General features: G+C 36.3%; 3 protein-coding genes across 6 annotated transcripts; all 3 read left to right on the top strand.

The window, feature by feature from the left end:
- The first annotated feature begins 2,218 nt into the window (after nucleotides 1-2,218).
- Nucleotides 2,219-7,205, top strand: LOC121246304 (protein IQ-DOMAIN 1-like). Of its 4 annotated transcripts, none has more exons than XM_041144415.1 (7): nucleotides 2,219-2,690; nucleotides 3,193-3,290; nucleotides 3,450-3,806; nucleotides 4,268-4,495; nucleotides 5,093-5,236; nucleotides 5,379-5,498; nucleotides 6,179-7,205. In XM_041144415.1, the coding sequence occupies exons 2-7, from the start codon at nucleotides 3,210-3,212 to the stop codon at nucleotides 6,899-6,901; spliced, it is 1,653 nt and encodes a 550-aa protein (XP_041000349.1). In that variant the 5' UTR covers nucleotides 2,219-2,690; nucleotides 3,193-3,209; the 3' UTR covers nucleotides 6,902-7,205. The 4 variants fall into 4 exon arrangements, with proteins under 4 accessions (XP_041000349.1, XP_041000350.1, XP_041000351.1 ...); XM_041144416.1 differs by having other exon boundaries at nucleotides 2,220-2,690; nucleotides 3,453-3,806; XM_041144417.1 differs by lacking the exon at nucleotides 5,093-5,236 and having other exon boundaries at nucleotides 2,225-2,690.
- Nucleotides 7,206-8,220: 1,015 nt separating this feature from the next.
- On the top strand, nucleotides 8,221-11,472 carry LOC121246305 (mitochondrial import inner membrane translocase subunit TIM14-1). Its single transcript, XM_041144419.1, has 3 exons — nucleotides 8,221-8,377; nucleotides 9,417-9,595; nucleotides 11,173-11,472. The coding sequence occupies exons 1-3, from the start codon at nucleotides 8,375-8,377 to the stop codon at nucleotides 11,327-11,329; spliced, it is 339 nt and encodes a 112-aa protein (XP_041000353.1). The 5' UTR covers nucleotides 8,221-8,374; the 3' UTR covers nucleotides 11,330-11,472.
- Nucleotides 11,473-12,985: 1,513 nt separating this feature from the next.
- LOC121246306 (mitochondrial substrate carrier family protein C-like) lies at nucleotides 12,986-22,986 on the top strand. The gene is given in 8 exon segments (XM_041144420.1): nucleotides 12,986-13,901; nucleotides 13,904-14,653; nucleotides 18,925-19,342; nucleotides 19,722-19,866; nucleotides 20,052-20,167; nucleotides 20,245-20,323; nucleotides 21,196-21,429; nucleotides 22,334-22,986. Coding segments are annotated over 8 exon segments (2,424 nt in total). The 5' UTR covers nucleotides 12,986-13,567; the 3' UTR covers nucleotides 22,682-22,986.
- The last annotated feature ends 136 nt before the right edge of the window (nucleotides 22,987-23,122 follow it).

The following is a 23,122-nucleotide window of genomic DNA, read 5'->3' on the forward strand; positions in this document are numbered from 1 at the left end:
CGGCCCATAACTTGGTTATCCAGGTGTTTAGCTTTTGCAATCAACAATTTTTCAGATAATATTTAACACAGTCTTGACCACACCTTTATGTTTTGCCAGATTTCGAGCAAGTCATAATTCCTAGATAATCAGGCAAGGAACATACTGAGCAAATAAGATGAATTTGGTTAGAACCATGAAACAAAGACCAATGTCATGTTTGCATCTAGTTATCCCTCGTTTCAAGACATTAACATTTGCATCTACCATGCCATCTATGGATGCCCTTGTATGTATATCCTCTTTTCACTCTGTAGTCTGCACTAGGATAGATGCTGCAGCAAGTATTAGGGGCCCATTTGATAGATTTGAAATCTGAAATGGTTTTTGGGCCTTAGTCAGTCACCTTTAGTAATATAAGGCCCGAAATGGGGACGGCCTTGGACATTATTCTTCGAAGACTTCTTCTTCTTCTTTTTTTTTCTATTTTTTTTATTTTTTATTTTTCTAAAAATTGTAATAAAGTAAATTATTTATGTTTATTTTGTTCCCCTTACTAATAATTTCATTTTAATATCCGAAAGTGATTGTTAAGCAGGAATAATGAATGGGACCCTCAGAATGTACATTATTGCTGGTTGAAGGTCCAAACATTACCAGCAAGACTCAAGGCATCGAGGGCGAGCAAAATGGAGCCGAAATGTGCATAGCACGACTATGGGATTGTGGGACAGTATTCAAATTTGATATAATAAATTGGGATTGGAGATTAAATTGAGCAGCATAAGCCCGCCGTCGCCTGACTGGCAGACACGTATGTGTGTAATAAATATCTGATAAGATTTTAATATATTTTATTTAAATAAAATGATAGTTACAATTATGAGTGTGTAAGTACCACACAATCATTTAAAAAAATGATTAAATATGAGACTCATAAAAAAAATAGTGAACCTCACTCTTTTTCAAAATAACTGCATACCTCTTGTACACTTCACGATTATATGTATAATTACTCTTTATCAAATATTTAGCACATTATTACTTAAGAAAATGAATGCGTTCCTGTATTTCATGTAAAGTTTGTGAGTGTGGAGTAGAATTCAAAGTTGTTTGAGATACAAAATTTGTTGCGATGCATTTTGAATTAAAATTTGTGAAAGTAGTATTATTTTTTTATAGAAAAATGACCGGATTATAAAATTGGAGAGATGTAATTTTTTTTTCAGAATTAAAACTATGTTAATTTAAAATAATTTATTAAAAAAAAATGCGAATCCTAAACACGAATTCAATTATCACAACTCCCGACTTTCTTGATAGAAAATGGATTAATATACAAAATATACAAAATGATTTTTATTTTATTTATTTATTATTTTATTATTATTAAATTAAAATAATTATTTTATTCATCATTGATATAGCATATAAAACTATATAAAAATAATTATTTTATTCATCATTAAAAAACTATATATAATGTATAGATGGTCTCGGACTCAGCTTTCAAAACGGTCACGTGAGGGACGGTACAAATTTTTTTTTTCCTTTTTCTGCTTTTTACTTTTTCTGGACATTTTCCCAGCTCTCTTTTTGGTATTTGGCCTGAGGCACTGAGGAAAGGAGGTAACATGTGATGTAAATAAAGCACCCACCAAACACACGCCTTTCGAAAATATTATTAATGATAAACGATTTGTAAGAGTTTTAAATAGATAATTTTTATACAATTTTTTTTAAATCTTAAAAAAATGTAAAAAAAACTATTTTCTTTTAGTGTTATCTACTTTTTTTTTTTAATAAAAAATCTATCTATAATTTATTTATTTAAAACTTATACTTAACATTATTCATTATTAACAAGTATATCAAGTTCTTCTATTTCTTAAGATCCTAGGAATCTTGGTGCTTTATCGATTTGGATTTTGTGTCATCGATAAATTTGTTATTTAAATGATATAAATAATGTATTATATTATCGACTTAAAAATATAATAATTAAAAAAAAAAAATACTAAAGTACCTTTGTCATTATGTTTCATCATTGGTCCAGCTGAGCCCACCTTTGTGAGGATGTTCCATGCTATGCCTTATCCCATACTTGTGGTCTGTGTCTGTGAGTGCGATCGTCACTCTAATTCCGAGCATAGCAGTATCGATCAGCCTTTGCGAAAACACATGGTTTTATGTAAATAGACTCGTCAAAGGTATTTACGTAGCCGAAACATGAAACTCCCTCCTATTGGATGCGTAATTGAAACGGGAACATCATTATCTTTGAATAACTACTCCTTGACCTTGTAAGCTTGAACCTTTTTATTGGAGAAAGTAAACCAAGAGAAACAAAAGCAAAGACAGCAAAAGGCCGTTTTGTCGTTGCAGTTGAAGTTGCTGTAGTTGCCGTTGTTAAAAATCTTAAAAATAGAAATCACAACCTGTTGCCGTAGGCCCCCACCTTCGCCAACCTCTCCCAAGCTGTTGTTACTGTTCCAATATCCCACAATTGAAGGTTTCTTCGGGAAGATCATTTGGTCCCTCTTTCCATTCTCTCTCTCTCTCTCTCTCTCTCTCTCTCTCTCGTGCTTTGTTCACAGAAGACTCGTGTTCATCATCAAGTCCTCTGGATATTTTTGTTCTTTCGCGAAGAGAGAGAGAGAGAGACAAAGAGAGTTTCTTAATCCTCAGAGATCTGGGAGTTCCATGCAGAGGTACTAGAATGTTTTGTGTTGATTCGTTTTTGTTAACGTTATTTGTCCATTTTGTCCTTATTTATGTGGGTTCTGCGTGTGTGTCTCTCTCTTAAGTGGGCGAGTCCAAAGAATTATCTAAATAAATTGGAAACTTTGATATGAATTGGTTGTTTTCTGCGAAAATCTTGCTACGACATTTGGGTCTTGCGCCATTTGTTGGGTTGGATGTGTCTTACTCTTAATTCTAATTAGTCCTTTGTTTTTATTTCTTTCACATCAATGGTTTTTTAATAGGGTTGATTGGTCGTGTGTGTTATAATAGATCTGTATCGGAAGTTTTAAAGGCCATATATCTATGAGTCGTGGCTGTTTCCCTGTACAAGTTGATGCATAAACTTTTTTCTTTTCTTTTCATTTACATGTCTCACATTGGTTCATGTGATTGTAGTAGTAGGCATTGGAAATTATGTTAATTTGCACTCATGAGGGGCTGAAACTATGCTTTCATTTGATTTTCCAGAGGTGAAAGAGTAGAGAATGGAGAAGAAAGGGGTCTGGTTTTCCGCACTGAAGAAAGCTTTCTGTTTTAAACTTAAACTCGAGGAAAAGGAAGAGAAGGTTTGGTCTCTTTTTTATGGTTTTTAATTTTTATCCATTCTTATTATCCCAGGCCGCATGCAGAACAAACATCATGGTTTTGATTTCTGCAATTAGATTTTGTTCCAATTATTTCAGCAAATATTATATTATAATTAAAACTATCTTATATCTGTTTAGCAGAAAACCCACAAACCAAGGAAAGGTTGTTTTGGGAAGCTCACTAAACGGGCTCCTGTTTCTTCATCCAAAGAAATTGCTTTGGCTACTTCTTCCCCTCCCCCTGCTCCTGCTATTCCTGATCCTCTCCCTTCGGCTTCCATTGAAGAAGATGTGAAGTTGACAGAAACCGAGAATGAACAGAACAAGCATGCTTTTTCGGTGGCAATCGCCTCCGCTGTGGCTGCAGAAGCGGCTGCTGCAGCTGTTCAGGCTGCTGCAGAGGTTGTTCGTCTCTCTACTTTTACACGTTCTTCTGGAAAATCGGAGGAGGAAATTGCAGCTGTCATGATTCAGACTGCATTCCGAGGATACTTGGTACGGGTTCTTCTTAGATAAAACCACAATGATTTGTATAGATCTTTTCCCATTTTATTGACGATGCTTAAATTAAGATTATCTATTAGCTTTAGCAAATGTGGAGCGATTAAGTGCACTTATTTGCATGATTTCTGATTGTTTAAGTTGTTTGTGTTCTGCCATTGTTGGAAGCAATGGCTTGGTTGAGAATCGATTTCCTTTTATGGGAAAAGCTGTACAGCTTGTGGCATCGGCTGCCAGCATTTTTGTCAACTTGTACTACAAATTTCAAGATTGCATTCCATATTCTCTTCCAGTGTTTGCAGCATTTAGAGCAAAAAGGGGGAATTCTTTTCTATTAAAGGAGCCAATATCTAGTGATTTGCGACTAATTGCAACCTTGTGTTCTCTAAAATCATGCAATTATTATAAATCTGCTGTATATAACATGTAATAATTTTTCCTAATGGGTCTCTTAGGCAAGGAGGGCATTGCGGGCTTTAAGGGGATTGGTGAGATTGAAATCATTTATAAAAGGACAATCTGTCAACCGCCAAGCGGCAACGACATTAGAATACATGCAGACTCTAGCTCGTGTGCAGTCTCAGATTCGTGCAAGGAGAAATCAAATGTTGGAGGAGAACCAGGCTCTCCAGCGGCAGCTCCAACAGAAACGTGATAAAGAGCTTCAGAAGTTGAGAAATTCTGTAAGTGTTTTCCCTATGTAAGTAACTATATAGCGGAATCGAGGTCTTACTGAATGCATAACTCAACTGTTCTTTGGCCACATAAACTTTGCCTCATGCCTTTTTTATTGTTCCATTGTTTTACCTGTGAATATTAAGTGAGTACGTGTTTTCTTTTCTGCTTTGGCTTGTATCTGAATTGATTAAATTGTTTGTGATTTTGCTCAAAGTTGAGAGTACAATTATGCCTTTCTACATATTAAATTGCATGGGTTCTTTTCCCCTGCCCCCAAAAGAAAATTAATGCTACATATAGTCGTAAGCATCACGCAATCGCTTTAAAAAAGAGTGGGATCTATTATAAAAAATTAGTTTTTTTTTTTTTTTTTTTTTTTCATGTGAGCCTTGTATTTACTCACTTTTTTTAAGGAGATTGCGCGATGTTTGCGCATTCCACAATTACAAATATAATTTCTCAAAGAGAATAAAGCACACGACTTGTGTTACAACCAGAAATATACAAGTATAATAAATGCAACAAAAACAATAACAATTAACAAGTGCAGATGTTACAGACTGCTAAATGGCAAGCCTTTTTCGTTATTATTATTTGGCCAGTCTGTGTTCTTTTGGTCTCAGACTCCCAGCTGTTTGATAAGAAATTTCCAATCCTTGGCTGTTGTTGTTGCCTGTTGGTCCCCCCCCCCCCCCTTCTCACCAAGATGTTTTGGAAAGTGGGAATGTTTCGTCAGGCAGTATCTGGTATTCATTTTATCAAAAAACTCAATATGGTGGAACAATGTAGTTAAGGCTTTTCTTTTGATTTATATTTAAAAGGAACTTCTCAATTGTGATTTTATACTGTACTGCTTGAAGTCTTGAAGTGTTAACACTTCTGCAACAGATGTCAGGAGACTGGGATGATAGCACACAATCTAAGGAGCAAGTTGAAGCAAAACAACAGATCAGGCAAGAAGCTACCATGCGAAGAGAAAGGGCATTGGCTTATGCATTCTCCCATCAGGTAGAGACTCTTCCCTTTATCCTACGAAAACTTTAAAAATTTAATCTGAACTTTGATGACCAGTAAGGGTCAAGTGTGATTTGGATTCCATTACTAGAGTGGTTATGTATCAATTTATTCTTCTTAGTATCTGCTTTTGTTGTTTGCTTAAAAAAAGAAGGGGTTCTATTAGGATCTCCTTCATTTCATCTTATTTCTACTACTCAGTTTTACACAAGTAACTTATCTGTTACATACGGTGAATTAACTTGAGTGATTTTCTTTCATGGGAGATTTGAATGCTTCTTCAAACTCTGATGGTCAACGAACTTTTCTGAGTTTAGAACCCAACATCAGCATGAGAGTGATGTTGATTTTGTATTAACTTCCTGAACGATCAGAACCACCATTGTCCGCGAACTCTCAAGTGTTCTGGTGATATTGATATTTCTAGGCCTTCTATTAAATAGAATTTCTCAGTCATCCATGGCCATGGTGATCCGATTTTCTCTGAGTATATTTTAAGGGTGAAACTTGTCTGAACAATTGTCTCAAGTGCTTGTATCTATCTGATCCGTGGCCATACTTGCTGAAGTCCTACACTAGGCCTATGTTCTTTTACACGCGCATACGAAAAATATTATGGAATCTAATGCAAATTCAGACATGGAATCTAAACTGCTTGTTAATTTTTCCAACAGCGAATGTGGAAGATTTCTTCGAAATCCGCAAATTCAACATTTATGGATTCGAACAATCCTCATTGGGGTTGGAGTTGGTTAGAGCGATGGATGGCAGCCCGTCCATGGGAAAACCAAAGTGTGATGGATCACAGTGACCGTGTATCTGTAAAAAGCACTGCAAGCCGTGCCATTTCTGTTGGAGAAATCACCAAAGCTTATTCTCGTCGTGATCTTAACCAGTATAATAAGCCTTCCCCTACTGGAAAAAAACCAAGCCGGCCTCCTAGCCGCCAATCCCCTTCAACTCCCCCTTCAAAGGCACCATCTTCATCATCAGTAACCGGGAGACGAAAGACACATAGTCCCAAGGGGAGCGGCTGGAGTGGGGATGATGACTTGAGGAGTATGCTCAGTGCCCAATCAGATCGCTGCCGGCGGCATAGCATCGGAGGTTCATCAGTGAGGGATGACGAGAGCCTTGCTAGCTCACCTGCAGTTCCAAGTTACATGGCACCAACACAATCGGCAAAGGCCAGGTCCCGCCTGCCAAGTCCATTAGGACCAGCCAAAAAGGGTACACCGGAGAAGGGATCGGCTGGTTCTGTGAAGAAACGTCTCTCATTCTCTGCCTCCCCTGCTGGACCGAGAAGGCATTCCAGCCCTACTAAGGTGGACTCTACCTCCAACAAGGACATCGGAGCGGATACAGGGAATAATGCCGATACTGCTGGGACCAGGTAGTGGGGGAGACAAAACAAACTGTGGCTTTAGGCCGAGTGTACATGAAAAGATTGGGCATAACATGGTTTGCGACTTTGATCTTCATTTTCATCCTGTTCTTTTCCAGAGTCTGCTTCTGTTAGAGATGCCATGGAAGAGGAAGATCAATCTCTATGGCAACGATTCCTGATATGCATAGATGTAATGTTGTGGGATTTATTTTCTTTAATCAGTTTGCTTATGTCTCGTTTTATATAGTGGGGCTCTTGAGATTGTGACGAAAACCTGGTGTAACACGTTCATCTAATGCTTTGCGGTTTCCTCTCTCTTTCTTTAAACGGTGGAAATCAAACTTGTTCTCGTACATATGCGAGGCATACCTTTGTGTATAGAGACTCTATAGGCATCTCACAGACAGGGACTCCAACTAATAATCCTCCTGGAGAGAGTCCAGAGACTATTACTTTAACAACGTGGATCTCCATTAAATATATGGCATACTCTCATTTGAATTCAGGAATGAGTTAAAATGAATTGAGATAATTTTAGATGAGTTGAATAAAATATTGTTAAAATATTATTTTTTAATATCATTATTATTTTAAAATTTGAAAAAGTTGAATCGTTTATTATATTTTGTGTAGAAATTTGAAAATATTGTAATGATGAGATAAGTTAAAACGAGTTTCCAATCTAAACTGGGGCAAAATCTAATGTGTTTAGTTTTTTAGAATAATTATAGATACAAGCTATTCTTTTCTTCTTCTTATTTTTTTATTTTTTATCTTTTTTATTGGAGAGTGGGGTTTTGAAATCTAGACCTCCATTTTGGAGGTTGTGGTTATGCCAACCAGTCTATATACCTTTGGTTAAATACGAGCTTTTTAAGTGTACAAGTCTTCCGTAAAGCCTTTGTAAAAAAATGGGCTCTACTAAAATAAAGTAATTCTTTTTATACTTTTTTATGGTGAAGTTTATATTTTTACAAAGAACTTTCACAATATTTGTACGTTTGAAACTTATGCAAATTATTACTATTTAATAATTATTTGTTTTTCAAAAGAATTTTCTTTATTTTAAACAGTTGATGCATGAAGTCATGTTAATAAATTTGATTGGGGATAATAATTTTTATTTTTCAAATTCTAACTATAGAGGGTCCGGGTTTTTTTTTTTTCAATATATATTATTTTTAGAAAATTCTTGATTATTTTTCCACTTTATTTTATAGGCCCAAGAGGCGAGCAGGCACATGGTCCATGATGGTGAAATGGACTTGAACGGGCCTGAACCCTTGAACCCACCCCTTATTGGTCACCGGAGCGAACCTGACAAATAACATAAAACAAGCTCATCGCTCATAAAAATAAATTATAAAAAAAAAGAAAAAAGAAAAAGAAACGAACCAAGCTCGGCATCTCCTTCCATAGCACAAAGGCAAAAGCTAAGCTGAATGAGAGCGAAGCCTTCGTCAAGCTCCTATATTTCAGAGACATGGTAAGAAAGCAAATATCATATCCCTCCTCCATTGCTTTCTTTTACCTTACAAACCATGTCCTAAAAACGAAATTTCGCACTTTGTTTTAATGTTTCTAAATTCGTTCTAAATTCGAAATGATTGAATCTTTTGACTAAATTAAAACTTTGTTTAGAGCTTTGCATCTGTGCGTGTGTGTTTTTTATCTTTTTGTTTTAAACCTAATTTGAACTCTGGTTCTGCGCATCCAAACACTCACTTGGGCTGGAGACCCATATGTTTGATTCCAATGAGAAGACTGCTAGTTCGAAATAGTGCTTCATCGGAGTTTTATCTAACCAATACTGAACTGTATTGGGTTGTTAAATTTGAACTGTGCAATAGTTTTACACTTCTCGTTGACCAGCTGAGGAGAATTTTACTTTACTTCTTTGGCTCATGATTTGGGTGAAGTCCCATTAGTTACTTGGATTCATCCAAGAAAAAATGTTACATTGGTTATGCTCCTTTATAAAAATCTGAATGTGAAAAGCTAGCCCTTTTACAAGACCCCATGTATTAGTAAACTAAGAGAATTCAGTTCACTGTTTGAGTAAAGAGAATCACAGAAAGTGATGAATACTCTTAAATTGTTGAAGTGCGAGACATATTTGCTAATATTTTTGCTGGCAGTTCTAAAGGGTTATTTTTTAGGTTTCATATCTTTTATTTTGGCTAGTATGTATGTAGTTTGAAGATCCTGGTAATTATAGAGCACAGCGGTCTAATTAGAAAGCCGGTGTGTTAATATTTACATTTCACAGACTGGCACACGGTGGGGCTTTTAAAAAGCCAGTTACTTTTGCAATTCATACATAATAATACCTTTCTCAGTGAAATGCTCCTTTGTCATGATCTGGAGCACTGTATTTGGATGAACTGGAGCATTTCTAAGTCAGAAGGAGTTGAACTTGGACCTTTTTAATTGTATTTGAGTCATGTAAAATTGTTCAACCAGTTGAAAATTAGGTTTTTGTATTGCTATATTTGAGAACTGAATCATTACTTGACATGCATCAGGCTACACCACTTCTAGCTGGCCTTGCAGTAGCTACTGCTGCTCTTGCTGGTAGATATGGGATCCAGGCCTGGCAAGCTTTCAAGGCACGTCCTCCAAAACCCAGAATGCGCAAATTCTATGAAGGTGGTTTCCAGCCAACAATGACGAAAAGGGAAGCGGCTCTTATTCTTGATATTAGGTAATGATCGCTTCTTTCCTGAAAATAGATAAGAATCCTATATTACCCATTTATGCTTAGAGCCACGAAGCTGCAACTGTCGTGCTCTGGATCATGTACTATCATGGTGTTTATTACAACTGAAATATTAAGGACTAAACTGATCCATGGGCAGAATAAACTAAACATACACTGTAGAATTTACCAATTTAGTTGATGAATATATTTTTTTTTTTTTGTAAATAATTTAGTTGATGAATATCCCTCAAAGTTCCATTTAAAATTGCATTCTTGGTCTCCCTGGCCATGTTTATGTTTACCATGGTTAACCTTCCACCTTTTTTGTGTGAATGAGTAAGCTAGGTTCAACAAGGCAACTAATATTTGAGAAGGCTCGGTTTGGATACAAGAAGTGTTTCATCTCATCTCATCTCACCATTACAACTTTCTCAAATTTTCACACAAAATATAATAAACAATTCAACTTTTTTAAATCCCAAAACAATAATAATATTAAAAAATAATATTCTAATAATATTTTATCCAACTTTCAACTTTCATCTTAACTCATCTCATCTCAACTCACTATCCAAACGGCACCTGAAGGAAGAAAAAATGCTATGTGGATCATGTTTGTTCATTAAAGGAAGGGTTATTAGAGAATTTCATAAGTGGTTGAGAGACATAACATTGTAAATTTTACTTTCTAAAGTGACTAGGGAACTCCAAGAAAAGTGGTTACTTGATCAAGTGAATGCATAGAAAGGGAGAGTTCAAGTTGTGAAGGGGTAAACTAACTGTGATGCATTAAGTTCGTAATTTTGCAAGCTTAAGGAGGCTGCAATGATGTTACAAACTTAATGAGGTTATCAAGTCATTTCTTCGATGATATGGGGCATCTAAAGTTAGAAAGTTCCAATAATTATATACATTAGAAAAATTTCAAAATTTTGCCTAAAAAAGACAAAATCTAGGAGAGAAAGTAACAGGTTTGGGCTGTTTCAAGGATCTAATTATGTAAGGAGATATGCTACTATGTCATCCCAGTTATACTGCTCACTGTCCCATTGACGTGGTGGTGCCACATAGTTTATTAAAAAAACTAGAAACACAAACATAAAAGGGCTAGAGGGAACCTAGGGTTTCAATCTTTTTTTTTTTTTTTTTTTTTTTTTTGTGTTTTCGGTCGCCATTTTGTTTTGAATAGATTTTTTTAATAAACCATGTGGTGCCACATCAATGAGACAAAATGAGCGGTATAACTAGGGCGGCATAGTAGTATTTCTTTTGTGGAAGTGGTTTTATATCTAAGTGCTGGAGTTTAATGTGAGCTGGTTTCAAGCAAAACAGAAATGACGTTTGTATTTGATTGTTACGGAAGGTTGCTTTTGTGACTCGGGCTAAGCAATGTTCCAATCTTATGCTGGTGATTTTAGGTCATGTGTGAATTTGTTTTCCCTGTGGGTTATGGACTTGGATTGGCTATTTTTTCACGACCCAGTTGAATCTACCCATCCAGTTATGCATTTGCTTTATCTTGCACCCTTTGTACTGGATGAAAAGTATAAATCTTTCATATGGTTTTAAACTTTTAACAGGGAGAATGCAACTCCGGACAAGGTCAAAGAAGCACATAGAAGAGTAATGGTTGCAAACCATCCTGATGCAGGTGGGAGCCATTACCTTGCTTCCAAAATTAATGAAGCTAAAGATATGATGCTTGGAAAGGGAAAGGGTAGTGGCTCTGCATTCTAAAATTTGTGGGAAGTTTCATGGTTGATGGTTTTCTCATACGTTATGTTACATTTTAAAACAAAACAAAAACTCATGCTGAACCATGACCTGTGTGCCTGTCCTGAAGTTGGAGAATTGAAATCTCGTAGCACTGCTGTTTGTCATTCCTTTGACCTTTTTACAGCAGGGTTTGACTTCTCCCTAATTAAACAGCGTGCCCTAATCCACAACTGGCCATGAATATATATATATATATATATGCTTTTACGATGATCAGGAGATTGACAATTTTAAAAATCAATATTTTGTTAGATAGTTGTCAAAATAATTATGAAATACTGATCAGTTTATCATTTTTTCATAATATAATACTTACTTTACATGTATACTCTTACTCTTGATTGTAACAGAAGTCGACTGTGTGCATGAAAAGTGGGATAATGATAGGATTACTATTCTTCTATCATCTATTTATTACTCTTTATTTTATTTTATTTTTAAATTTTTTTACTTAATGATTAAGAAAGTAATTATTAGTGAAGTTATATGTTTTTTTTTAATAAATAAGAATGTCAACAAAATATTTAAAAGACAATAACAAAAAAATAAAATTTTTAAATACATTATAGAGTAATAAAATAGTGATGGGAATAATAAACCTATCATTCTTAAATAGTGTTGGTGGGGGCCTAAAGAGAATAACTTTTCAAGTCACAAATAATTCACAAAAAAAAAAAAAAAAAAAGAAAAAGAAAAAGGAGAGCGACAACAAGGTTCAACTGCTGTTTACACGTGTAAGTAGCACGGGCTGCATGAATGAAACGCGTGGGTCCAAAGAGCTGCTTGCTCTTAAGGAAGCTAGTCATATTCTCGGCCCTTTTCCGTCTGCCTGTCTGCCTGTCGTTTGGTAATGCCTTCTTTGTAACGGACGATTTAAGTCTTTCTTTTCCTTTGTTGGTTCTGTCTGTTGGGCTTCTAATAACTGGCAGCTCCAGCCACGAGGACATTAATATATATAACTGGATAAACACTGCCTTTTTTTATTTTTCAATTTCGATAAAAAATATGTAAGGGGAATATGTACAAAAAAATCTTAATAAAAACATCTTTTTTTTTTCAGATTTTTTTATTATTATTACAAGAGAGCCAAGCCTTTGTTACTTTTTTTTAATAATTTCGTAGCAAATGCCCTCCATCAAGAATATAAACTATATTTCACATTGTTGTGCATATATTTATTGTCAAAATGCATCTATTAAATTATATTTTATTTTTTTATTAAATGGAGAAAAACTTTATTAAATTCAAAAAAACAAATTATTAAATTCAAAAAAACAAATTATTAAATTCCCGATTGGGGCTGAAATTGTCGTTTTGGACAGTCCTATTTCGGTCGAAGGATATTATTAACTTTACTTTTATTTTTTGAACACTGTAAGAGATTTTTGTACAATTTCCTTATATTCTCGTTTTTAATTAAATGCAATATCATTATTTCTTCTTCTTCTTTTTTTTTTTTTTTAAAAACAAACCTTAATACTTGAGCCCTACCCTACAACCCAAGGGGCCAAGTGTCCTTCCTACGTGCAGCTGCTACGTCAGCTTTTATCCATTTTTAACATTCATTATCCGAAAAAATGTTTTATTTTTTATTGTTATCTTTTATATTTTTCTCTACTGCTGGCTGTTGCTTCTTCTTCTTCCTTTGCCACCCATATTCTCTCGGTCTGGAATCAACAGAGTCTCACACACACACACACACACAGAGAGTCCAAAACGCTAAATTAACTACTCTCAACGAGTCAACCCTATCCAACTTTCCAAAAATCTTCCTCTAAACAAAGCTCACACTCCGCACCCTGTAATAAGAACTCTCTCTCTCATTTCCAATCTCTTCTTTGGCACAGATACATACATACATGTTTTTTTCCTTTGAGCCCAGCAAATGTACGGTTTCCCTTCAATTTCCAGTCCATGCAGTTAGGGTTTCGCGGTCCTACAATCATTTTCATCGGATCTCACCAGCTCGCTCCTTCTTCAAAATGTTCTGGTTCGGTTCAATAACCCTATTTATCCCTTGTTATTGAAATTCTTATATTTTATTGAGAAGCCTTTTTAAATTGTAAGGAAGAAATTTGTAACTTTTGTGGTCCTTCTTTATTTTTATATAAAAAAAAAAACTCATACCCATATTTTGCGATAATTGATATATACAAATTATAATTTATATTGGAGCGGAAATCTTCGGGTTGGTGAGTAATGGTATCTGCCAATGACCCCATCGAATCGTTTTTCAATTCGGTTCAAGTTGTAAAAGAAGTGCTTTCACCTCTCGAATTGGGCATTCGGAAAGCGGCTAAAGATCTAGAACATTGCTGGGGGGGAGGCCCTAAGAACAAGGGAAACAGTGTTGCGTTGGTTGGCCAAGTGAGCGGTGGTGATAGGGATGGCCAGTGTGTTGTTGGTGATGAGAGGAAGATGGGTTTGTCGATTAAGGTTCCGATCAAGGCCTTCCTGGGAGTGTTTTCGCCGAATTCGGGAAATGGGCATCGGGCTGAGTTACCTGACAGGGGTTTGAAAGAGAGGGATTTGGGGGTAAGGAGGATGCTGGTTCTTGTATGAATTGCTTGCAGTTTGCAGTCACCTGGTCTTTGTTGCTGAACAGTTTCCTTCAGGGGTTTCCCAGCCCGTTCAAAACGGGAAAGAAGCGGTTTCAGAAACCCGGGGATGAGGAAAATTTGTGTACTTCTATAAAACCAAAGGTTTCATGGGAAGCGAAACAAAAAGATTCCGAGGGACCAATTAGAACATTTCAGAATCAAGCAAAACATGTATCGCTCGATTGCTTTATTGGTTTTCTTTTGGATCAGTTAACTCAGAACCTTCAGAAGTTTGATCAGGTTGTGCAAGAACATGGTTGTAAGAGTTCTGACACTTCTCTGCCGAACTCTTCATCTTATTCCGATCATTTGAGCGCACTCACTAATATCTTAGAAGGTCGAAAAGCAGATGTAAATGGGCTTTTAGGAAATTTAAGGTTTGCTAGAGTTGGAGGTGTGCCTTCGAGTGTAGTTGACGTGGCTTCTTCGGTTAATGAAGACGGTTATGATGGTGCTGCCGCTGGGAACAGTGAAGAAACTGGAGGCACTATACCGCAGAAGCTGGGCAGTGGTATCCTTAGTATTCCTCTATCAAATGTGGAGCGCTTGAGATCCACATTGTCCACTGTTTCGTTGACAGAACTAATTGAGCTCGTACCACAGTTGGGGCGTACTTCTAAAGATTATCCTGATAAGAAGAAACTATTCTCTGTCCAGGATTTCTTTAGATACACTGAAGCAGAAGGTATGGTATTTCAGGTATCCTAATAATAAAAATGAAGGTTGCTTCAAATTTGGTTTCACTTTTTTCTTTTTATTTTTTGTCTATTTGGTATAAATTCTCAACGGAAGTTTTTTTCGTTCTGGTGGATGGGCCGTCTTGTCCTTGTAATTGTAAAACACTAAAGCTATGTTATTGAAGAATCTACGTAATGTGTGCCGAGCACTGTTATGTCTAGTCATTATCATGGAAGGTGGCAACCTGGGGAAAAAAACCGGTGGTGCCATTCTGCTCATTTTTTGGAAGGACGAAGAAAAAGTTATTTTGAATTGCAAGAACGTTAGTATTTGGGTTATTTTGGAATAAGATCTCTGGGATCTTATTTCCTTCATCTAAATGAAGCCTTCAACTTGAACTGCAGTTTTAGAGCACAACCTTGTTGACAGAGTAAAACTCCTTGCATGCTGCATTTGTCCTATAACCTACTCATCTAAATGATATTGTTATATACATGTGGCCATGAAAATATACGTTCCAATGTTAACACCTGCATTATAATTTTGTATCAATTTGTTGTTGATTCTGGGCTATTCTGGTCAGAACTGGAAATAGGATCTAAAAGTTCTTTCTATCAATATAATGCTAGAAACATCGCATAATTCCATAATTTACACACAAAATTTCAATTAAGTTTCACTATTAATTTGCGGATCAGCTGAATTCATATGATCTAGTTATCATAACATATGCCATGATGAATTTGGATTTTCCCTGGCTGTGTGGGACCAACTCGATCTTGTTACTTTATTAATCCTTTTTCTTATAAGTAATAAGAGATTTTATTTGAGCAATTAAATAGGCATAACCCAAGTACACATGGAGTATACAAGCGGAAACACCTAGATACAAGCTAGAGACTAGGAGCTAGGAAATGCTAAAAGAAAATCATTAATGGCCCGTTTGGGTGCTAAGGTGATCTCAAATCATCTGAGATAGTTTTGTACAGATGGATATACCCTCCATTCAAACACACGCAACTTATTCCATCTGAAATAAACTTTTTTTTTTTTTTTTTTTTTTTTTTTTTTATCTTAACTCAACATTGTTCATTGATAGGACTTTTATTATTATTCCATCACTACAACAACAAACCAATCATTGATGTGACCCATTACTTTTTCAGCTTTCCATAAAAAAAATTTAAACGTATCTCAACCTACTTCATACATCCAAACATATATCAATGGGACTTACAAAACCCACTCAAACATCTTAATTCACTACTATTCACAAATAAATTCAGATCATCTTAGATATTCTTAGCATCCAAACAGAGCCTAAGATTATCCCCATTCAATACAAGAACTTTTGCCCAAATACAGGGTTCGAAAGAAAAACTCTCTAAATTCCCCCAACGAGTGTTCTCTATCATCAAAACACCGCCCATTCCTTTCCATATGCACCACATTAAACATAAAAGAATCATCTTCTAGATATCAACAATGCGATGACTACCCATAAATCCTTTCCAACAAGCCAAGAGATCCACTACCCTCTTGGGCATCACCCTGGCAATACCTGACCTGCTGAAAATCTCGTCCCAAAAAGTCTTTGCAACCTCACAGTGCAGAAACAAGTGATCCGACTCACCATCTTTCTTGCACAAATAACACCAGTACAAGCAGATTATACCGCGCTTTCTCAAATTATCCGTTGTCAATATCTTCCCTAGAAACACCAACCAGCAGAAAAAGCAACTTTACTAGGCACCTTGGCTCTCCAAATACCCTTCCAAGGGAATTGATTGTCACATTGGCAAGTCAGCGTGTTATAATAAGAGCTGACTGTAAAAATGTAATTTCCAGCATGTTGCCACAACAATCTGTCCTCCCTTCCCTGCACAATTTTCATATCATACAGCCTACTAAAAAAACTAGAACAACCGGCACTTTATTAATACTTCATTAACTCTACCAAGGGTGGTGGCTCAATGGTCATTGGTCATTGGTTTACTTCTAAATGATTTGCCATGTACTAGGTCCTAGGTTCGAGTCTGAATAGGGATTCATCTGAGATTATTGGTATTAGCTGCCTAAGGATTTATTGAACTCCCTAGTGGGGCTGGGTCCTAAGCTATGGCTCAAACCCAACTTGAGAGAGTGCCTGCAGCTTTCCACCATCTAGGCCTCTCCTGTCCGGTTGGGTAGGGCTATTATGGTCACACCAAGGTAGGGAAGCCACCTCCGGCTGCCCTCTCTTACCCTTTTATTCAGCAAAAAAAAAAAATACTATTTAAGATACGGTTCATTTTTCTTTTTCGTGATGTGTGTATCTTGGCTCTACATTCTCCATTCTAATTAAAGAATACTCCACTGATTTGGAAATATCAGCTGTCCCTTTTAGATGATTAAAGATTCCCAAGAACCTCCATCCATGAACTTTAATCACCCAAGCATAATCATTTGATTTGCAGAATCGTAAAAATTCCAGCATAAAATTTCATATGATCACAAACTAGAATACTTTTAAAAAAATAATGTCATTGACTAGAATGAAACATGACCATGATAAACTTATGAAACACGACCGTCATATACTTAGTATAAACATAAACATAACAGTCCAAGTGATTACTGCTTATTCTCTCTATTACTAGGCCAAGTCTTCTCTACTGCCTTAACCTGCTGACTCGTCCTTTTTTTTTTTTTTTTTTTTTTTTTTTATCGGTAATCAAGAAATTTTATTCATAATAATAGGCAAAGCCCAAGTATACAGAGAAGTATACATGAGAAGTACCTAATAGAGTTTACAACTGAAAGTAGAAAGTCATGGACATTTAGTCCGTTACAAACAATGGCCCCCACCCAAGAAAACAATGTTTTAAAGCTCTACAAACAATGTTTTCTTGGGTGGGGGCCATTGTTTGTAGAGCTTTAAAACCTAGAGGAACATTGGTATTAGCTGCCCACCTGAGATGAAAGCCTAGAGGAACAGCGCAGATCAGGATATTAGGCTCTCTAGAGCTTCAAACTTTCCCTAACAGCTCCTGATATTTTCCCTAAACTCTCTATATAGATCTCATCTATATTTGGCAGCCTTTCCATTTCCTTTGAGACTTCTCTAAAATCTTAATCAAACTGCATTTTCTATTAAAACCAACTTCTTTCCATTTTTTTTATCAGTAACGTTTTTTCCATTTTAAAACACAAACAACTTCCAATTTAAAACAAAACCATTGTACAGCTATATAGACACACACACATGCAGGAACCTGTCTTATTGTTATTTACCAAATTTCTGCATGCTAAAAATTAATATTGAGTATGACAGTAAACCGGAGGAGGAAAATGTCAGGTGGCGAAGATATGTTTGCTTTGATTGCACAATTAGCTGGTTTTTAATAGCGAGATGCTTGATGTTTAAGTTCTAAAAACATCTAAGACAATTATTTATGCTTTTGAGTGATGGCAAAAATGAAAGTAATTATGATGTTTCTATGTAAGTGGAGTAAATTATCTAGAAAGTTGATACTATTTGTACCTCTTTGTCACGACATTGAACAACTGTTGTTCCCAGCTAGTTTAATTGACACCCATAACGATGGATGTTGTTTGCTGGTAACATGTTTGTGGACGTTAAGGCTGTGTTTGGTTTGTAGGATAAGGTTTAGAGTAGGATTTACGTGGATTGGCAATCGGTACACATTTCAGGCTTCAATAAATAATTCCTACCCCTAGAAAGAAGAAGAGAAAAATGCAGGGGGAGTGTTTATTATCTTATGAGAAGATGCGGGAACCATTGTCTGTTGCCTGTCCTCTTTTTGTCACTGTTGAGTGTAATATCCAGTAGAAAAATTCTTCTATTTAGTCACTATTCACCACCCCACACCCCACACCCTATGAAAAACACCCCCCACACCCTATGAAAAACACTCCCACACCCTATGAAAAAGCTATCCAGTAATATTTAGGTTTATATTGTGTTTCAAAAAAGGCCAGATAAGGAATGGATACAGGGAAAACATTTATACTGCCATAACCATGCTATATTACAGGGAGACACTTACACATGAGTGGGCATTGGTTACCATAGCTAAATGATGGGCATTTACGCTTGGTCAATGACTAGATGGTTGACGAAGAAATATACAATTTTAGGAGATTGAGAGTTTTGAAAGGGGAAAAGGGAAAAGAGTAGTCATCTTGGTTAATATATTTTTCCTACTCTGGTTCTTCTGCATGTACATTATCTGAAAAGAAACATTTTTACCCATTTTAGCCTGCACTTTCTTACAGGAAGGAGGTTCTTTGAGGAGTTGGATAGGGATGGTGATGGCCAAGTAACTTTGGAAGACCTTGAAGTTGCATTTCGAAAGAGAAAATTACCTCGAAGATATGCTCAGGAGTTTATGCACCGCACTAGAAGTCACTTATTTTCAAAATCAATTGGTTGGAAACAGTTTTTGTCCTTGATGGAACAGAAGGAACCAACCATTCTTCGTGCTTATACTTCTCTCTGCCTGAGCAAGTCTGGGACACTGCAAAAGAGTGAAATATTGGCATCGCTGAAAAATGCAGGGCTTCCTGCAAATGAAGACAATGCTGTCGCTATGATGCGATTTCTGAAAGCAGACACGGAAGGACCTATTTCTTATGGACATTTCCGAAACTTTATGCTGCTTCTCCCTTCTGATCGGCTTCAAGATGATCCTCGGTAAGAAAGTTTTCAGAACGTGTTCATGCATGTTTTTTTGTTGAATTTCCTTTGGTTCAATCAGAAGTATGAACTTGTTCCCAAACCTGTAGTTTGAGTCTTGATAGCTGAATAGCTTGTTTGGTTCAGTTACTCCTAAATTTTCTCATGTATACTTTTTTCTTTGCTTGGTGCCTTGAAATGGTAACAGTTCTATTTTTTTCTTGCTGGTTAATGCATAGTTTCTGGAGACTGAAACTTTGGAATGAGATTATAGAATGCAGAAACAATCAAGCAGTTCTCTAATATACACTTTTGATTATTTTGTTTGCTGATAGGACTAGTATTCACAAATTACTAATTTCTTGCTGATGGTAACCTCTTTTTGTAATATGTACAGGAGCATCTGGTTTGAAGCTGCAACTGTTGTTGCTGTTGCACCGCCTGTGGAAATACCAGCTGGAAGTGTTCTAAGATCTGCATTAGCAGGAGGCCTTTCTTGCGCCCTTTCATGTTCTTTAATGCACCCTGTCGATACAATAAAGGCAAATTCTTTTGCTTGGTTTTTTGGTCATGCATTGGCACTTCTAGTAATTGTGCTGTCATGAACAGTATATATAAATTTTAAGTACCAATCTTAATGCACTTTCATTTCTTAGATTTCTATGGTTGGAGATATTATTGGTACAGCTTCATTTCTTAAAGTGATTGGATTTATTGGGTTTTTCAGACTCGTGTACAAGCATCAACGCTGACCTTCCCTGAAATCATTTCAAAGCTTCCACAGATCGGAGTTCAGGGTTTGTATAGGGGTTCAATCCCTGCAATTCTTGGACAATTTTCAAGGTTATTTTTATTTTTTCTTCTCTCATTTGTCAGTCAATTCTTGTTCTTTTGGCTGATGTTTTCACTGGACATTGCAGCCATGGTCTGCGAACTGGGATATTTGAAACAAGTAAACTTGTTTTAATAAATGTTGCTCCAGCACTCTCAGACATCCAGGTAATGGTTATTTAGCTGTGTTTATTACAGAATTTTACACCACTATCCAATTTTTTCATGTTTTTGTCCTGTATCTTCCTTGGATTCTGTTTGAAAGAAGTTTTGAGAATTATGTACCATCTGATGTTAGGAATTGGCAACAATTGCCTATTTTGTCTTGAAAATGTCAGAGATAGGTTTTCCTAAGCATGAGATATCCAGTCTGTTCTGTTTTTCAGACTGTGTAGTTCCCATTTAAGAGTCTTACTGGGAAGTTGACTAACTTATTTTAGTTTACGATTGTCATCAATTTGTTGTTCTGTACCTTTTGAACATCACAAGAAGGCATTAAACCATGAAGAAATTTTTGCCCCAGTTAAATGTCCTTCAGAAGCTGCCTGGTTTGTCACATAAGCATAGATCCCGCATGCATCTTCAACATAGTGGGTGTTATTCATGGCATCTAAATTATATGTTTATATAAAGTTAAGGAGCTCTTTCATTCTAGTTTCAAAATAGATAATAGCATAAATCAAATTAATGACCTGTAGAGTATACTGTAGAAGTAAAGTACCGCTAGAGTAACTCCAACCAGCTAGCTTCCATGTCCTGTATTTGCATTTTTGTGGCTACTATAAGCTCTCTCTCTCTCTCTCTCTCTCTGTGTGTATGCACGTGCACACACGCACTTGAAGAGCATAAACAATAATGGGATTTGGGATGTGATAGGACTCTTTGTTGCCTAATATACCTTTGGAAGAGGAATTCAGATATTTGCAAGAGGCAATGGATTTAATCACGACAGAAAAAACGAAAAAAAAAGTCTTCGACTCTTAGTTGCTAATTATGTTTTAACAGATAAAGAAAAAAAGTCACTATATTTGCTTGTGTAGGTCCAATCGCTATCATCATTCTGTAGTACATTTTTGGGGACGGCAGTGCGGATCCCTTGTGAGGTATTAAAACAGCGGTTGCAGGCTGGCATTTTTGACAATGTGGGGGAGGCTATTGTTGGGACTTGGCAACAAGATGGGCTTAAAGGTTTCTTTCGAGGGACTGGTGCCACTCTTTGTCGGGAGGTTCCATTCTATGTTGCTGGCATGGGGCTTTATGCTGAATCCAAAAAGGTGTGGAACTCTAGTCATAGCTGTTCTTCTTATTCAGATGCACAGGTGCCAGGATTGTCTTTCTTTTATAGGGTTTGTTGATTGTAAGCTTCTTACTGTACCAGTGACTGAAAGAATTCATTGATCCCAAAGTAACCAAATTTTATTTACATTGATATTGTAGAAGAGTAATGATAGACAACCATTTTCAGTATAATGTTTTAAATTTGGGGTATTTTTGTAAAATGATGATACTTTTATAATTGTTTTATAAGTTACTTTACAAACTTGCCCTTCATTTAAAACATGTTTTTGAAAAGGAAAATTGTATACACCACATTCATATACTATGATGAGGTGGCATTGCCCATCACTATTAATATTTCTTCTTTAAAAAAAATAAAGGATCATTCAGGGTGATAAAAGTGCCACATTTTACATAGTGGAATGAAAGTAGGATGTTAGTGTGGTGTATAGCATTACTCTTTTGAAAAGGGTTGTGAAAAAAGTTATGTATCATTTTCCATTGTAGGATGATTTAAGAGTTGGACAAGAGAATGAAGCCAACAGAAAACATGGCAAATGGAAATTTAAGAAGGAATATCCTCACAAATGTCCAATGTAGGCCCCCTTATATATAAAAAATTAAGAACTCGTTCAAGCCTTCGGACGCCAGAATTCTGTGGAGAGAGAGAAGTCTACACTATGGGCATAAATGTCTGTTGCTGATAATTGATCAAATGGGAGAAATTATCTAGCAGGCCTTGAGCTGATACAATATAAAATATGTTTGGTGTAATTGGTGTTCTGTTTTGTCTGTTTATTGTTGTTTGTTAGATTGAGTTTGACATGTGCTTAGGTGGGACCCATGTGAAAGTCAATTAGTTAAATACTATCATGTTGATCTTCATGTGCTGTTTTGAAGGCTGTGCAGCAACTTCTGGGACGGGACCTGGAACCCTGGGAAACAATTGCTGTTGGAGCTTTATCTGGTGGGCTAGCTGCTGTTGTCACTACACCCTTTGATGTGATGAAGACTAGAATGATGACTGCACAAGGTCGATCTTTACCAATGTCAATGGTAGCCATCTCTATTCTCCGCCGCGAGGGACCCCTTGGCTTATTTAAAGGTGCAGTACCCAGGTTCTTCTGGATTGCTCCCCTCGGGGCTATGAACTTTGCAGGCTACGAGCTTGCAAGGAAGGCCATGGACAAAAGTAAGGAGGTAGCAGGCGAGCAACTGTCTCAGGAAAAGGTGGCAACTTCCGGCTAAAGTTTTGAAGCAGCAACACTAGAATGCATCCTTTGGTTTTTCACATGATGATAGCAAGTTAATGCTGCTGAAAAAATTTTGAGCTTTTTCCGAGCTTAGTATTAGCATTTTTTACCCGAATTTTCCGTTGGCAAACGTCAATGCCATTTTTCTTTTGCAGTTTCTTTACTTGTTTCGTACTTTTTTGGGCCGCTTGATGGCGGCACAAACATGTTTATTCTATCTTGTATCTCCCGCAGTTAATTCGTTTCCAACTTTATTTTTCTCTATAGTTCATGAAAAAAAAGAGGACTTTGTTTTCTGTTTGCTTTTGACTTTCAGTTATATACATGATTAAAATGCACATATATATTTTTTCTTGAGCTCTTGTGAATCTGTGATATGACCATTCTGCGATGATGGTTTTATTGATCAGACGATAAACTCAGAAATGCGGTTGTT

Source organism: Juglans microcarpa x Juglans regia, chromosome 1S (genome assembly GCF_004785595.1).
Source record: "Juglans microcarpa x Juglans regia isolate MS1-56 chromosome 1S, Jm3101_v1.0, whole genome shotgun sequence".
Lineage (NCBI taxonomy): Eukaryota > Viridiplantae > Streptophyta > Magnoliopsida > Fagales > Juglandaceae > Juglans > Juglans microcarpa x Juglans regia.